This window comes from Sander lucioperca, chromosome 4 (genome assembly GCF_008315115.2).
Source record: "Sander lucioperca isolate FBNREF2018 chromosome 4, SLUC_FBN_1.2, whole genome shotgun sequence".
NCBI lineage: Eukaryota > Metazoa > Chordata > Actinopteri > Perciformes > Percidae > Sander > Sander lucioperca.
Window position 1 is genome coordinate 37233144 of NC_050176.1, and position 17822 is coordinate 37250965.

The window sequence follows — 17822 nt, forward strand, 5'->3', positions numbered from 1 at the left end:
GTTCGTTGTAACACCCACGAATGTAGGCTACTAAGCAGAGATAATAACTCAGTAATTACCATGGAAGGAATGAAAGAGCAAGCAGATTGACAATTGGATATACACACAAATTAATATAAAAGAATGGAGGCAATGATATGAATAAAAAAAAAATCAATTAGAATTTAAATAAATATCAATACATGATTGAAGAGTGTTGCCTGTAAATTCTGTTGTCAACTTTGACATATTCTGAAGACTTCATGGAGAGAGTTGGATCATGGTATGAACACCCTCACAGCACCACTTCTCATTTTACACTTACACACACAAAAGGCTTTCGGAAATACACTGCCAAGCATCACAGAAGGACAACTAGGTTGTAGGCTATTTCTCAGACCCTATGGCTTGAACTGAGAATCAGAATCTTCCTAGACTACTTGCTACATTATGTGTTTAAGTCTGCAGTCAACCGCAAATGATTATTCCCATTCTGAAACACTTTCTAAATGACCTTTTGACAATGTTAACACAATATGCTAAAAGTGTAATGACAGAGACTGAGATTCATTCAACTAAACTACTGGCATCATTTACAGTTTTAGCAAACTAATGCAACCCTCCTCTATGCCCACTGCTGCGAGGCTGCTGGACAGGTCAGTAAGGTCATGCCATCCAATCTGATCCAATCCAACTTTATTTGTAAAGCACATTTAAAACAACCAGGTTGACCAAAGTGCTGGACCTTGACGTGATTTAGGACAGATTATAAACACACGTGTAACAAAACGAACATTTAAAACAAGTTACAAACTGGAAAATGAAAATGCAGAATACAACTCTCAAGCAGGTTTAAAGGCCAATGAATAAAAGTGAGTTTTAAGTCAAAAAAATGTGTTAAAAATGTGAAGGCTGGGGGATCATTTATTGACACCTGAAGGCAAGCACTTGCCAATGGAAAGTCCAATATTTACAAAATGACATATTGTGCGTATGTCATATTGAATAAACATTTGAATTAAACACAGATTGTGCCAATTATGGCAACACAAAGGCATTGCACTATGTACCAGAGTACAGCGTGCAGTAGAGTAAATGCAGTGTATTTGGATGTAATGACATTGTAGTAGCCAAACTCAACCATATAGCGTAAAACATTGTGGTTAATAAGGGGCTTGACACATCCAAATTTAAAATGTTAACGAAATTGCATCTGAATTGCAGTTGCTTTTCCCTGTCATGCTGCATGTGTATGTGTGCCCATCATCCTATGTGCTCCAGATAGTGAGTGAGCAGTGAAGGGAGAGGAAGGAGGGGGAGCAGCATCAGTCTGGATTGCCCAATCAGGTTCCTGATCTGGAGACGACACAACTGGCAGAGATTCCTCGGAGAAACTAGAGAGAGACAGAATGATATCCTCTTACTGTTGGGATACCACTCAGCTTGAATTTCAATACTTTCATACTTTCTTGCATCAGTATTGAGAATCACTGCAGTAGAAGATATAGCAGTAGGCCTACCTTCAAATGTCAGTAGCAGCTGTTGTGTTTTTCCACCAGCAGGCGCTAGCTCCACAGGCCGCTGATCATTACTGTCTCTGACGTTGACATCAGCTCCATAGTCCAGTAACAGTGACACCTGATCGGCACTGTCCTGTCTGACAGAGGCGTGCAGAGGACTGTCACCTCCTCTGCCTACATTAACATTGGCTCCTAGAGAAGACACAGACAATAGGAGAGGAGAAAAGAAAATATATTAAATACTAAATGTAGTCATAGTGTAGATAGAAGAGAAGAAGAAGAGTTTCACCCATATGCAGTGAAACTAAATACTGTCGAATTGGACCCTTTATTAGAGTTCAGAAGAATAATGAAATATCCCTTCATCACAGAGGAACAGCCTATAATAATAGATCCCAACCTGGGGGTCAGGGCCCAAGATAATCCTGTGAGCTCACAGGTTAATTACAGGTATGAGAAAGGAAAAAGAAATGTTTCTGTCCTTTTTGCATTATTCTTGTTCAACACTGCATACTTTCATCTCTTCAGGCCTGTGACGAATGGTCACAAAGAAAAATTGCTTAATTTCAATGGGGTCACAATCCAAAAAAGTTCAAAACCACAGGCTGAGAGCACTGCATCTACGCAGCTAATGTGGAATAACAAAAGGATGTTTTGGTGGTCAGAAAAACTTCCAGATTTGTCAGGGTTTTGGTATTTTGTTCTGTCTTATTGTGGTAGTCTTGTTTTTCTGTTATGTTCGGTTTCCTGTTTTATTTTGTAGTCTGTCTTATCTCCCTTGTCTTGTCTAGCTTACTTCCTGTCTTTGTTTGTTTCCCGCCTTTTTTGATTGTTCTGCCCCACCCTGATTTGTTTCACCTGTTGTGTCACCTGTCCAGTATTAGTCCTCGTTACCTGGTGTATTTAGTTCCTGTTCTGTCTTTGTCTCCTGTTCTGTCTTTGTCTCTTGTTGGATTATTGTTTTCTGTTCAGTGTTCTCGCTTGTCTCTGTTAGTGGGTTGCTTGCCACTGTTTTAAGTTTTTGCCTGTCCCTGTTTTTGGGATTCTGCTTGTTTCCTGTTTTTGGATTTGCCTACTGTTACAGGACCTCTTCTGTTGGGTATGGACTTTAAGAATTAAAATCCTTGAGCTTCTTCGTGTGTCTGTCGTCTCTGCACTTGGGTCCTACATTCGCTGAAACCTGACAAGATTATTACTAATCTGCCAGAAAATATAAGTGACAAGTAATTTTTTTGACCAAACATTTTGACCAAAATTCCATTAAGCAATATTTTATATTTTACCACTTAACAAAAACATTCTCTTGAATGTGATAGGGTTGCTAGTACTGCAGACTGAGAATCACCGCACACATTGCAGCATTAACTTGGCAAAGCTTTAAGCACATTGGCTAAAGCTGCTGTATTTTCTGTACCAAAACAATCATAGAAAACTGTGGGCACCTGCTCCCAGTACAGGAGGTAACACAGGTGTGCTACAAGTTGCAATGGCAGAAAGTTGCCATAAATAAGACACACCTCTGTGAAGCAGAATCTTTGAGCAGGCTGTGTGTCGGTGTAGACAGCTCATGTAGAGAGGAGAACCCAAGTGGGACACTTCATAGTCTGGATCTGCCCCATGAGACAGCAGGGACTCTACACACTGGCTGTTACCTACACACACACACAAGATGAAGAATCCACAAACGTTGAATTCAATGATAGTTATGTTTGAATTGAAGTGTAAACGTAAACAGCTTTTGGTGCTTTTAATATATTGAGCAGTATCGTACATGTTGTAGCTGCCTTTAACTGATCTTAGAGCTGTAAAGATTAATCCATTGGTTGTCAACTATTAAATTAATTACCAACTTTTGATAAACGACTAATTGGTTTAAGTCTGAATTCGAATTCGCTGATTCCAGCCTATTAAATGTGAATATTTTCTAGTTTCTTCACTCCTCTGTGACAGTAAATTGAATATCTTTGCGTTGTGGACAAAACAAGACATTTGAAGTCATCTTGGGCTTTAAAAAAAACTGATTGACATTTTTCAGCATTTTTAATCGAGAAAATAATCGAGAGATTATAAATTCGACAAAGAAAATAATTGTTAGTTGCAGCCTTAGCTGATCTGTTTCATTTTGAAAATGCCGCCATGTACAAGTGAGACCAAAATGTGTTGATGGGGTGTTTGAGATATTGTGCATGATAGATGGATGCCCGGACACACAGCAGAATAATCCAACTATATCCACACATGACCTCTGGATACTGAGCTGTTGAATCATAAACTGCACACAAAGTTCATGTTTTGCGTGTTTACCTCTTTTGCAGGCTTCGTGGAGAGCCGAGGGGAAGTGTGTGTGTGGTGTGTGGGTGTGAGCTCCATTCTGCAGCAGCAGTTCCATACAACCCACACTCCCGGAAGCACAACAGTTGTACAGAGGAGTGACACCATCGATGGTAGCAGCATTCACCTAGACACACACATACTGTAGATCTGAGCAATTCAAAACAGTCACAATATCTACTAACACACACTCTCTCTCTCACACACACACACACACACACACAAACACAAACATACATTGGTGTATAATTGGAAGTCAGCAGCTGTTTAATGACAGTGATAAATGTATTTTAGGGTGGACACATGGTGAACGTATAATAATGGTGGTGGTGATAAGATGAAGAATACTTACATTAGCTCCAGCATGTATTAATGCTCTGACACAGGCTACATGTCCTGACAGGCAGGCTTCATGGAGAGGGGTTACATGATCGATGGTGACAATGTTGGCGTGATATCCCTTTAGAATCAAAGCACACAGCATTATGACTTTAGTTGTTTGGGAAGCACACTGCTTTGTTTAAATCAGTCTTTTTATTTGACTTGTGTGAGCCAGTTTTGATTAAATCTGATTAAATAATAGTTAATGGAGTATTGGCACATTGCCCAGATTCCCAGACTTCTGTCTTTAGGGCATGTTTTTTTCTGCAAACAAATACTGGTTCTTAATGTACACCACTGACAGCAAGCAAACTCATTGCAACATGTTTATACATTGATTATTTAGATACTCAGTTTTATAAAACACTATTTTGGATCATATGAACACATTTTCCAGAACAGTACAAATTAGTAGTTGCTAACTAACTGTATATTACACAGCAGTGACACAAACACACCAGTTGTACTTTTTTATCATTAGTGTATCAGTCCTTACATTAAAACCGATTTGAAAAAAGCTCTTCTTTTACTCACAAAGGTCACACAACCAAGAATAGCATCTTACATATAGTTTGTACAATGTACTCTCTAACATTGGAGAAGAATAACCTGTAAAGAGACTAATTAATGCACCAAAAATAAACAGCTTTGTGTATCACATTTAGTGGTTTATTTGTCAATTCAATTTGGCAAGATACTTTGATGTATTCAGCACACCTAGTAATTGCTGGCAAAGCAGAATCACAAAAAAGGAATTATTGCCAAGTAAGTAACACTTACAAGGAATTTGCCTTGGTAGGTGGTGCATACATAAACATATTAAAAGGTAATAGACAATAAATACAAACACAAATATGTGCAATATAACGGTTTAACAATAAGAGAAGGCTGTATGGTTAAGTGCAGGATGTGCAAAAATGTTGAGGGATGTGCAAAAGATCAGGATGTATAGTATGTGCAATGGACAGGTATATAGTCCAGAATGTACAATAACGTAAAGTGTAGTGACTGAGGGTGGATGGTGGGGTTAAAGGAACATGCCGACTTATTGGGACTTTAGCTTATTCACCGTATCCCCCAGAGTTAGATAAGTCCATACATACCCTTCTCATCTCCGTGCGTGTTGTAACTCTGTCCGACGGCTCCACCGGTAGCTTAGCCTAGCACGGATCCTGAAGGTAATCGGTTCCAACTAGCGTACTGCTCCGAATAAGAGACAAAATAACGCCAACATGTCTCCACGCACGGAGATGAGAAGGGTATGTATGGACTTATCTAACTCTGGGGGTTACTGTGAAAAAGCTAAAGTCCCAATAAGTCGGCGACCTCTACAACAAAGTTGTTGTGTGGTCTAGACCTACTTTATCTGTAAAGTGTAACTAAATGAATTGAATGTTGTGATAGTTTCATGTAGGCTACTGTCTTTGAGAGAGAGAGACCACATGTAAAGGGGGGCATGGGGGAGACAACAGGAGATTAGTGTGTATGGGTTTTTCTTCTTTGTTAATCACATTTGATAGCTCTGCTGTGTCGGCGCACCTCGCTGTTTTGCCTGACGCACTTTGTCAAGGCGTTTTTGAAGCGGCCACATCTGTAATGTGTCTTGGTGTGACTGCTGCCTAAAAGCTGTTTCATGCTTCTTGTGATCGGCTTGGTTTCGGATGTGGTTAGTGAGTGTTGTGCTTTTATCACCATACACGTAATCTTGTTGATAGCTGTGTTTTAATGTAGCATTAAGTTAGCTACCTAGCTAATGTTAATGAAGCGCTGGGATGAAGTGCTCCCAACTCCAGCGCTTTTCTACCAGAGAAAAACACTATATGGACTAAGGCCCTAATTCAGTTTCCACACTACACTAAATGTACGACTACACAAAGTGCAAAAACTGCCAAGTGTGTGTGTGTGTGTGTGTGTGTGTGTAAGGACGTTGCCTGGGCCAGCAGAGTGCGCAAGGCAAGCAGTCGACCCTGAGAAGCTGCTTCATGGAGAGGGGAGCGATCTGCCCAGGACCCTGGACACACACAAACAAGGAAACAGACAGTTTTGTTGTGTAGCAAAATATACCACTTAACTGACACACTCAGATATATAATACTCGCTCTCCTTTGTCCCATTATGCCACTGAACTTCAGTTGTGTTATATTCTTTTTTAAAGCACTGTGTACGATTTGAAAAATGATTTGGTGACTCCCGTTTGTAGTATCTAAAATGACATTGTGATAGACAGCAACGTATGCAAGGGATACTACACTTGTTTCCCCCCACAAAATTACCTTTTCCAACTATAGCTGAGGCTTTAAATAGCAGTTATGGATTGTCAGAAGGATACTAGTTTCACTATGTCAGCGTTGGTGCATGGTCTGGCTATACCGCTTAAACATTCCAGGATAGGGGAAAAAAAATCTCTGGCTTGTTTGGATTTCTTCAGACCAATCACAAGTGTCTTGGGTGGCGAAATATGTTCATCTTTGCGGTGCAAAGTTTGTTAAAATGTAAGATAGATAGGCTCAGCAGCCTTAATGTAATTAACAGTGAACACTAAAGAGGAGCGACACATCTATAGTTGAAAAGTCCAAAGTGATGTTATACTCTATATTAGCACTTATGGAATGCCTCTTACCCAATCAAATTACTTGCTCAGAGCTAATAGTTGTATAAAGGAAAATATCAGCTCAAAACAGAATCTGTAGCACTTCAGCATGACTTTAGCATTACTCCCTGTGGTTATATTTAGTGCTAGTGAGCTTTCTTTCAACAGCTGTGGCATCAATAACTGCACCTCAGTATACACCACATAAACACACACAGTCTTATCTACAGCATACCCATATCTCCGTCTCCCCATGGCACATCCAGCCACTCGTAGATATAAGACATTTTATGAATGAAATGGAAGTGAAAGCACCTCCACACCGTCAGCTTGTCCTTGTGTAGGGTCTGTCAGACTGGAAGATCTCCTTACCGGCCACACTGACAACACACTGCAAATACTAATAATAACTACTAGCTAGGTTACTAGCTAACTGAATAAGTAGCTGGATAACTGACTGGCTGCAGACGAAGCAATCTTGTGTGAATCTGCTATTAGCCTAATAGCTACCAAGAAAATCATGTTTTAAAGCCTTGCTATTATCATCTAATCTGCTGAGAGTAGATAGTTAAAGCGGCTATTTAGATGTTCTTTGAGGTGATTCTGTCCCTGACCTCTGTACATGCCAGCTGCCATTTTTGGAAAGATCATGAGAAAATCAACACATGATGAGATGAGCTCCCTCTTTACCTTACATATAAACTACCTGTCTGAATGCCATCCTCTCTGTCACTGCAACACTGTCCATCATTTGTCCATCATTTCCCTTTCATACCTTTGTCTCCTTTAATGTTCCTCAATTTTCTTTGTTTTTGCTTCACAAAACAAAGGCGCCCACCAGGTGCTCTGGGGGAGTTTTTGGAGGAGCTGGATGTCCTTCTTTCAAACATCCCTGAAACTGGCCCTCCGCTGGTACTTCTGGGTGACTTCAAGATCCAGACAGAGAAGTCAGCTGCCTTTTTTCACCTTCTCTCTTCTTTTGCCCTCTCACTCTCCCTTCACCACCGACTCACAAAGCTGGCAACCACCTAGATCTCATCTTCACCAGAAACTGCTCTACATCCAACCTCACTGTTACTCCACTCCATACCTCAGACCATTTCTTCATCTCTTACTCTCTCCCACTCTCCCAAGCTCAGAACCATATCTCAAGAGACACCATACCTGTCCGCCGTAATATTCGTTCACTCTCTCCTTCTTCTCTGGCGGCATGCACTTTATCAACCCTCCCTCCATCTGACTCTTTCTTACTCATGCCTCCCAACGCTGCCACAGACACTCTCCTCTCTACTCTATCCTCCTCTCTCGACTCTCTCTGCCCTCTTACTTCACGACAGGCTCGCAAGTCCTCCCCAGCGCCGTGGTTATCTGACTCAGTACGTGCTGAAAGATCAACTATACGGGCAGCGGAAAGGAAATGGCAGAAATCTAAACACCCAGATGATCTGCTTACCTATCAGTCTCTTCTTTCCTCCTTCGCTGCCTCTATTTCTGCAGCCAAAAGCTCTGTTTATCAAACCAAAATTGAATCCTCTTTCTCGAACCCCAAAAAACTTTTTTCCATCTTCTCTAACCTCCTAGATTCCCCCAGTCCACCTCCTCCCTCCTCCCTCTAACTATTTTGTAAAAAAGATAGATGACATACGCTCTTCATTCTCCACCACACCTTCTGAAATCACCTTACCATCCATCACATCCAGTATTCTTTCCTCTTTCACTCCTTTATCTCCAAATCAAATTCTTACTTTGATTACCTCTGCCCGCCCAACCACCTGCCCCCTGGATCCTATCCCTTCTCACCTTCTCCAGTCTATTGCTCCTGACCTCCTTCCTTTCCTCACCCATCTCATTAACATCTCCTTGTCAACTGGCTGTTTCCCCGATGCCCTCAAAGAGGCAAGAGTGACCCCACTACTCAAAAAACCAACACTCGACTCCTCTGATGTAAATAACTATAGACCTGTCTCCCTTCTTCCATTTCTATCTAAAACTCTTGAGCGTGCCATTTATAATCAACTCTCTACCTATCTCCACCAGAACAATCTTCTTGATCCCCACCAGTCTGGCTTCAAGGCTGGTCACTCAACAGAAACTGCCCTCCTTGCTGTCACTGAGCAGCTTCACATCGCTAGAACAACCTCTCTCTCTTCCATCACCATCCTTCTGGATCTTTCTGCTGCCTTTGACACAGTGAACCACCAGATCCTCATTTCGACACTCCGAAATCTGGGTGTCTCAGGCTCTGCACTCTCATTGCTCACATCTTACCTGGCCAACCGAACCTACCGGGTAACTTGGAGAGGATCTAGCTTAGAACCTTGCCCACTCAAAACTGGGGTTCCTCTGGGATCAGTCCTGGGTCCCCTCCTCTTTTCTCTGTACACCAACTCTCTCGGGTCTGTCATTCAGTCACACGGCTTTTCTTATCACAGCTACGCAGATGACACCCAACTAATTCTCTCCTTTCCTGAGTCTGAAACTCAAGTAGCAGCACGTATCTCGGCCTGTCTGACTGACATCTCTTCTTGGATGTCTACACACCATCTGAAACTCAACCTCGACAAGACTGAGCTCCTTTTCCTTCCAGGGAAGGGCTCTTCTACCCAAGACCTGACTATAACAATTGACAACTCTGTGGTAGTCCCCACCCAGACTGCTAGAAGACACTTGACGGCCAACTCTCCTTCACTGCTAACATTGCTGCAACCACCCGATCGTGTAGATACATGCTGCATAACATCAGAAGGATACGTCCCCTTCTAACGCAGAAGGCGGCTCAGGTTCTGGTTCAGGCTCTAGTCATCTCACGTCTAGACTACTGCAACTCCCTCCTGATTGGCCTGCTTGCATGTGCCATCCGGCCCCTGCAGCTCATTCAGAATGCAGCAGCTTGGCTTGTCTTCAACCTCCCCAAGTTCTCTCACACTACACCGCTCCTCCGCTCTCTTCACTGCTTACCAATTGCGGCCCGCATCCGCTTCAAGACACTAGTACTTGAATACAGGGCCACGAATAGATCAGCCCCAGCATACATCCAGGACATGGTCAAACCCTATACCCCAACCCACCCACTTCGTTCTGCATCAGCCAAACTGCTTGCTGCCCCCTCACAGCGAGGGAGAACTAATCACTCAACGAAATCCCGACTGTTCACTGTCCTGGCTCCCAAATGGTGGAACGAGCTCCCCATCGACATCAGGGTGGCCGAAAGCCTACACATCTTCCGCCGAAAGCTAAAAACACATCTCTTCCGACTACACCTCAGATAAAAAAAAAAATTCTTGAACCTGCACTTTCATATGTCTCTTTGTAGCTTTGCCTATTTAAAGCTAATGTACTTGCACTTACTACTTGTTGTCTGGAGTTTGAACCTTCACAGTTGAAAGCACTTAATTGTAAGTCGCTTTGGATAAAAGCGTCAGCTAAATGACATGTAATGTAATGTAAAAACCAGACATCTCATTAGCTTAGATTTTATGAGTCAAGTCTGGAACAGATTCATTTGCTGGGATGATATATCAGCCAATATTAGGTAACTGCAGATATATGTTGATATTGGTACATATGTTGGGATAGGGTTTTTGTTTATGTATAAACAAATAATATTGACCTGATATGTATGTACTGCACCAATCAAAGTTATGGGGACTGTTTAGATGATGACATTACTGACCACCTATCAAAACCAACATTTCCTCCCAACTGGCTGTCTATTTAATTTTTATTTAATGCAAACTTTATTCCAGACTCACAAGAGGGTCCATAGCAAAAAGAAGATAAGACATACAAGTAAGGCTGTGCAATTAATCAAATTCTGATGGCAATTTTGGCTCCTAACGATCACCAAAACAGTGTAATTGAGAAAAACAATTATTTTACGTTTTGCAAGTAAACTCTTATTTTGTCTTGTGTTCTAAATGACACACACACTTTCGCCAAGGGGAATTCAAAAAGTTCAACGGTAAAAGTATTTAGGGAAACTTCATGTGTTTTCATTGTTGATTTGTTTCATTGTTTCTGTTTTTTAAGTTTGTTAAATGCAACATCTTTCCAAAAGTCAATGAGTAATCATATTAAATAACCGTGCTTTCAATATTGACCAAAATAATACAGCCCTACATACAAGGTAAAAAACACAACAGTTCAAATTACAAATCATTCAAATAACAAAAAAATGATTATGTCACCAGTGTTTTCAGAGCCTTGATGAGCAGCTGTTCAGAGAGGAAACATTTTACATTGACAAAACACATACTCTACTTGCAGAGCAATATATTGGCCTGTGCATATAGTTTACAACACTGTTTATCATTCTTACTTGCCACCTTTGACTTCACATAATATGTTGTCCTACAGTAGCTATTGTCATATTGCCCATGCTGCTATACAGCCTGCTTGAAATAACATGTCTCAAGCAAATGGGATGGTTTGGTGAAGATAAGGACTGTCTTGTAATTAACACTGCCATGAGCGAAGTTATACATTTATATAATATACATGTGTAATGACTGTGCCAGAGGACCATCAACAACTACCTAAAGTTCACCTACAGCAACACCAGGAGAGACCAACCACTGGGTCCATGTAATGCTGTGACAACACCACCAGAGCACACAGCAGATTACAATCTGAAAAAGCCCTGCCTGAGTGAAGTGGAGGAAGTGATGAGGAGGGCGAGAGCTAGCTCAGCACCAGGCCCTACATGGTCTATAAGAACATCCCAAAGCTACTCCATCGGCTTTGGAGCTGGTAGAGAGGGAAGATCGCCCAGTAATGGAGATACACCGGGAGAACACAGACGTTTTGGATCATCTCTTTGCTCAGCATGGAGAGCAGGATCTTCTCTAGCGTTGTATCCAAGAGACTTTCCAATTTCCTGCTGATCAACAAACCACATCGACATGTCAGACAGATGAGAGGTGTACTGGAAGTCTCTGGGTGCTTTGAACACACTAGTGTAGTGAACCAGCTCATCAGGGAGGCAAGAGGGGGCTGGGGACCTGGCTGTACTGTGGCTAAATCTTACCAATGCCTATGGCTCAATATCCAACAAACTGCACTGGAGAGACCACATGATACCCCAGGAGGTGAAAGACCTCATTCTGGAGTATTACAGCAAGTTAGGCTTGATTGTCTCCTCTGGCCTGCTAACATCTGACTGGCACCAGCTGGAAGTGGGGGTAATCACCAGGTGTACCATTTTGGTGACCCTCTTCGCGCTGCCAATGAATATGCTGTTTAAGTCAACATGCCGGGGCCCCCTCAGTAAGTCTGGAGTCTGGACCACCTACAGTATCCAAGCCTTAATGGACGATTCACTCTGACAACAACAGCAGTGCCAGGTGCCAGGTGGATCCTGGAGGGTTTAAAGAAGCTCATGTTGTGGGTGTGCATGAGTTTCAAACCTGCAAAGTCACAGTCTTTGATTCTGTAGAGATGGAGGGTCTCTGACAAGTTCCACTTTAGGGTTGGACAAGACCAGATTCCGTCCATCACGGAAAAACCAGTGAAGAGTCCTGTGAAGGTCTTCAACTGCAGCCTGAAGAACACAGACACAGGCTAGTGTCTGGAGCTATGACCAGGTCATCACTTCCGTTGCTGAGGCAATCAGCAAGTGGATCAGCAACAGCAGATATGCCCATGCTACAGCCAAGACGACTGTGTTTGTCAAGGACGGAGAGCATCCTTAGAAACCAGTACCAGAAGGAGGAGGACCAGGTGCATGCCAGTGGAGGACACACAGACGGCCAAGAACTAGTGGCGACGCAGGGCGACTGTAGTTACATTACCGCACTTGAATGCACTTGAACACAGCCAAGACTACAGCCGACATCCAAGTAACATGTACGTTCTACACCTGCGTGAGAAGAAATAACTCTTCTTGCTAGCAGGCAGCGGTAATCTATTTGTCATTCAAAAAGGGAAACCGGATACAAACGTTGCTATGATACCCACAACTAAACAGCGTTTGCCCCAGCAGCGGCAGCACAGCTCACGCCCCCCCCAGCCTACGTTTTTGGCCGCTGTTGCCACCGACCTGCCACTGCTTCCATGGCAACTGCCGGGACCTCCCGCCTGTTCCACGGCATCTGCCGTATACTGTATCCCACTAAGGCTGGCTTCACACTGGCTGCGTTGGCGTGAGCGTGGCGTTTCTGTTGCGTGTCAGTTGCGTGGCGGCTGCGTGGATTTTTCTGTCTTTGCACACCAGAAACGTGTCTGACGCGGCGCTGCTGCTCCTAGCCTTGTCTGTACACATGTATGTTTCCCATTGATTTACTGCACTCAAGCAGTAGTATACTTCATGTTAAACATAAATATATACTGATTTGATTACATCAAAGACAACGTCCGCAGTATTGACGGCAAAATAGGCTAAATAACATGTATATCTGCATTTATGTCAAAACCTAGAGACTTTCAAACATCAAAATGTCATTTATTAATATGTATTTGTGTCAAAATGACATATAAGCATCTTTTCGTATTCTATTTTGCCTGGTCGGTCCTATTTCAGCATGCACACGTTTCAGCCGCGCCTGAGACGTGCGTGTCACACAGGCAGTGTGAAAGCTCTAACCTGTTAACATGGGAGCCGAAATAAAAACGGACACGCTACGCAGCTGACACGCTCACGCCACGCAGCCAGTGTGAAAGAGGCCTAATTAACTATGAAATTGGTTTGACATTGCCCAAAAGTCACATATATGATGGATGTGAAGCTACCTACTGAATTGACCCCATTTTGATTTTAATCAAATTCAAACTCTGCATGTTGTTATATTAATATATTATCATACCTTTATTAGTAATAGTATTAAGCCAAAATAGACCTTTTATTTAATGGCTAAAATCAATGTTGTGGCAGGAAGCATTCAATCACAATAAGGAGTAATATCATTTCACTCTCTTGTACTCTCTCACTCTGTCACTGGTTTGCACACAAATCTTGAAATGCCAAAATTTAGATTTAGTTTAGTTTACCAAGTATGTTTTCACATACAAGGAATTTGCCTTAGTGTTGCATGCAATAAACATATTAAGAGAAAATAAAAAAATAAGCCAATTACTACAACAGTCAAAAACATAAATATAGAATAGAAAAATTACCAAACAAAGATGAAAAAGATATTAAAATACTATAACAAGTACTTTAACCAGATATGTAAAATATAACTATTTTTAATTAGAAACCTGTACAGTTTTGTGCAAGATGTGCAAAAATATATTAACAGGGCATGTGCAAAAGTTCACAGAATAGATAATAATCCAAAAGTTGCTTTCAATCTACATTTACATTGTCCGGTGCTTTTTGGCAGATCACATTTCTTTCAATGTTGTAGGCTACTACAGGAAAAAACTACAATAATGATACTGCAGGCAATTCAACTTCCCTCTTTCATCATGCCAAGCACTCCTGAACATTAGCTGCAGAAAGTGACTGGACACTTCTATCTTAAAGATAGCATTGATTATTAAGGGCTCACTTATTTATTTCCTGAATCCTCTTTGTAACCCCATCAGTTTTTTTTTAAATTTCAATTCAGAAATGAACAACAAAAACACAAAAAAGCATGTTATACAGTGACAGACAGGATATATTATAAGTGGTTTATAAAAGCTTTTTTGGTATGTAAACCTGAAAGCCAAAAATGGAATCAGGCTGTCAAGAGTTGTAAATATGGAGGGCAAAATGAGAGAGGCCCTAGTATCAAATGTCATATACATACAGCTACTTGTATAAGATGTTCCATTATTTATGCTGTTACTTTTATTCCTCACTGATTTTGTGTGTTGTTGTTTTTTTACGACTGTAGCCTACTATATTTTCAAGGTTTGACCACCCTCTGGTAGCAAATCTTTACCTTTGCCCAGCAGAAAATAACGTGTGCTTTTAACCACAGCACAGCAGTGTACCGACCTTGACTAGTCAGAATGCCCCAGCAGGCCTTTTTCCTCTCCAGGACGTGCTCGGCTAGCGGTCCGGGCTCAGCGCCTCTTTTCCGGGACATCTCTGGAGCTCCGGACGGAACCTCTGGCATCTTCTCTAAGGTTGGACGCGCTTACCCCTCAAAACACAGACTGCAGCAGCGGAGCGCGAGCCTGGCTGAGAACAGACGATCAGGGAAAGGCAGGGCTGGGAATCTAGTGGAGAAATCTGATTGGCTGAATGGCTTTGTTGTTGTTGTGTTCAACGCACATGACCATCTCACATGCGCGCCCACGTGTGGACGAGAGAAACTATTTTTGTCCTTAAAGTGGACACTGACAGCCGTGTGTGTGTGTGTGTTGTAGTCGAAGTTTTTCTTGTTAGCAGCTGGAGTGCGTATCAAAAACACCAGATGAAACAAATAAGGACGATTTGAGGATTAAACCAAAGTTTGGTCTTTGAGTATTTATTTACATTTGCAAATGCAGGAAGCACACGGTTCACAAAAGGCACGCAGCTCTGGTGTGAAAGGTCTCTTCAACGAATAACAAAGCACACAGTATGCATCTCCAGTGAGAGAGAAAAGGCATGCCCCTCTTCCTAAACATGACACATTTCTTACAATCAAACATAGTCAGACATTCAGGAGCCACCTCACTTCTTCCCCTCTGTACCACTTTCTACCCCAAGATTTAGACATCCCGTTTATCTCAACTATGTGAGAAGTCTCAACTATTCAGGGAGAAATCACATAGTTTAGGGTGACCTTGTAGTCCCTATCTGTTCAGCGTACACATTACGTTTTCAGACTTTGTGGCTCTTAACTTTCAACATGTGAGAATAAGAAAAACTCACTTTCAGCATTGTGAGACAAAGTAAAACAGAAATAAGACAAGAATATAAAGAATCATGCCTAAATATAATTTTGCCACTACAGTGTGTATGTGCGTGTGTGTGTGTGTGTGTGTGTGTGTGTGTGTGTGTGTGAGAGAGAGAGAGAGAGAGAGAGACGTTACAGAGTGCTTACAACACCAGGATTTTATGGAATGCCATTTTATTCAATATGAAATAAATACATAATACACAAATTAATAAATATGCCTATGAAATACATCCTTGATATGAATAAATGAGGCATTAAATATATATATATATATATATATTATATATATATATATATATATATATATATATATATATATATATATATATATATATATCAGTCAATACAGTTTAATAAATAAATAGTTTTTTATTTAAAAAAAAATGAAAAGGTTTTTCAAATGACTTCAAGATTCAAGGGACTTTTATTTCACAAGTCAACATTTATATATTTTGGGGATGTGAAGTTTGGACGTGTTTGGGTTATACATGACTGCATTTTACATTTTGTATGTTTTATTTAGACTATGCAGTACTAATGTTATAATAACCAAAGGATTCAGCTCCTAATGTGCAAATTGAATAAAAAAATGTGTACATAATTTCTAATAAACGTTTTGCTGAATTAATCAGTGCCTGAATTAGACCAAAAAAGGTGCCAGTACTCTAAATCAGGAAAAAAATAGCATTCAAGAGAGGGGAAGTATGAAAATTATGCAGAAAGAACTTAATCACAAATTAAGGACAACTAGATGTAAAGAGAGAGAAAAATTTGAATCCCACTGCTTGGCTATGAACAATAAGAAACTCTAGGACTCTGTAAAAGCCATGACAAACATGGCACCAACTAAGAGGTGTATATAGACAGTATATAAGAATGGAGCAACAGATCCCGTTGCTCTGGACGGAGACCAGTGAAGGATATTAGAAGCACTTTTCCGGTGAGCGCTGAGCGTTACTGCGCAGCCTCCAACTGAGAGAGACGACGTAGATGTGACGTGAGCAACTTGTCTGAAAGTTGTAAGTCTTCTGGTAGCTGTGCCAAGAGAAATCTCAATCATTCCCAATCTAGCAGAGACGGAGAGCGTAGGTACATGTAAGGCGATAACATGGACACAGGCTATATTGCTAACTAAAATGCTAGTTAACATTAGTAATTAAACTTAAACAGCTAATGTAAGTCGAACCTGCCTGCGAGCTTCTCCTGTACTATGCGGTAATTCCTCTACTATGAGTCAGTAAGTCGCGTGGTTATGACACAATCGTTAGCCTATTTTTACAAAAACGTCGGAGCTACGGACCCATAACGTGAGATACAAGGTAATGGAGCCTTTTATACATTGTCGTGTTTCTTTAGAAATAAACAATGGACAAATAGTCTTTAAATGCTTCAGATGTAAAGTTATTCGCTGTCAAAGTGACGTCAAAATGAATGGCAGTCAATGGAATGCTAACGTTGGGTGATCGTTTTGTAGCATCAAAATGGCGCCATAGGAGGTTCGAGCTCTGAAGCGAAGCTAACCCCCTTGGTATTGTGATAAGGGACCGTTCGGTATTTATGGAATGGACCACCGGAGTAAAATAGGGGAGGGTCATGTCTTTTTATTCTTTGTTGATGGGAGGGTCATCCAATTTTTTTTAGTCTAGGGGGGAAGGTCACCCAACTTTTGTATTCATGAGAAGAGCAAAATTTCAAAGTGGCTTGTTTGGTGCATATTTATCCATGTAGCTCCATGTAGCTCTCTCAGTCTCGGCCCCTATCGCTATCAGATGAGTCCCTCCCTGTTTAGTCAGCCAGACAATTTGAGCTGTAGCTTTAGAGACCGTGGGATTTCCCAAACTGAATAAATCCCGCTCGCACATATAAACACAAAACTGCTTTGCTAGCTCCATCGTGTTGTAACTAAGACATCTGCTGAAAAAATAATTGTATTCATTAGCATGATAGCCGTACTGTTTAGTTCAAAAACATCCAAAACACCATACAAAAACATAGATGCAAGCTTTTATTTTGAAAAGTCGAAGCTCGCGGACTGCACCAGCCGGGAGGGCATCATGGGAGGGCATGCATGAGACGGGAGGTCTCCAGCAGCAGCCATACCCGACTCAAATATCCTTTCGGTCCCGCTGATTATTTATGAAATTGTGCAAACGACAGCCTTTTCAAGGCATTTGAGAAGGAAGGAGTGGTAGCATGCAAGCCCCCAAA

General features: G+C 41.4%; 1 protein-coding gene across 2 annotated transcripts; it reads right to left on the minus strand.

Moving 5' to 3' along the window:
* Nucleotides 1-876: 876 nt before the first annotated feature.
* Nucleotides 877-14990, minus strand: asb5b (ankyrin repeat and SOCS box containing 5b). 2 transcript variants are annotated; one of them, XM_031295393.1, is made up of 8 exons: nucleotides 14723-14841; nucleotides 12207-12340; nucleotides 6143-6222; nucleotides 4183-4290; nucleotides 3804-3957; nucleotides 3017-3151; nucleotides 1500-1691; nucleotides 877-1373 (listed from the first exon to the last, which is right to left on the minus strand). In XM_031295393.1, exons 2-8 carry the CDS (start codon nucleotides 12292-12294, stop codon nucleotides 1243-1245), a joined length of 888 nt encoding a protein of 295 aa, XP_031151253.1. In that variant the 5' UTR covers nucleotides 12295-12340; nucleotides 14723-14841; the 3' UTR covers nucleotides 877-1242. The 2 variants fall into 2 exon arrangements, with proteins under 2 accessions (XP_031151253.1, XP_031151251.1); XM_031295391.2 differs by lacking the exon at nucleotides 12207-12340 and having other exon boundaries at nucleotides 14723-14990.
* Between the last annotated feature and the right edge of the window lie 2832 nt (nucleotides 14991-17822).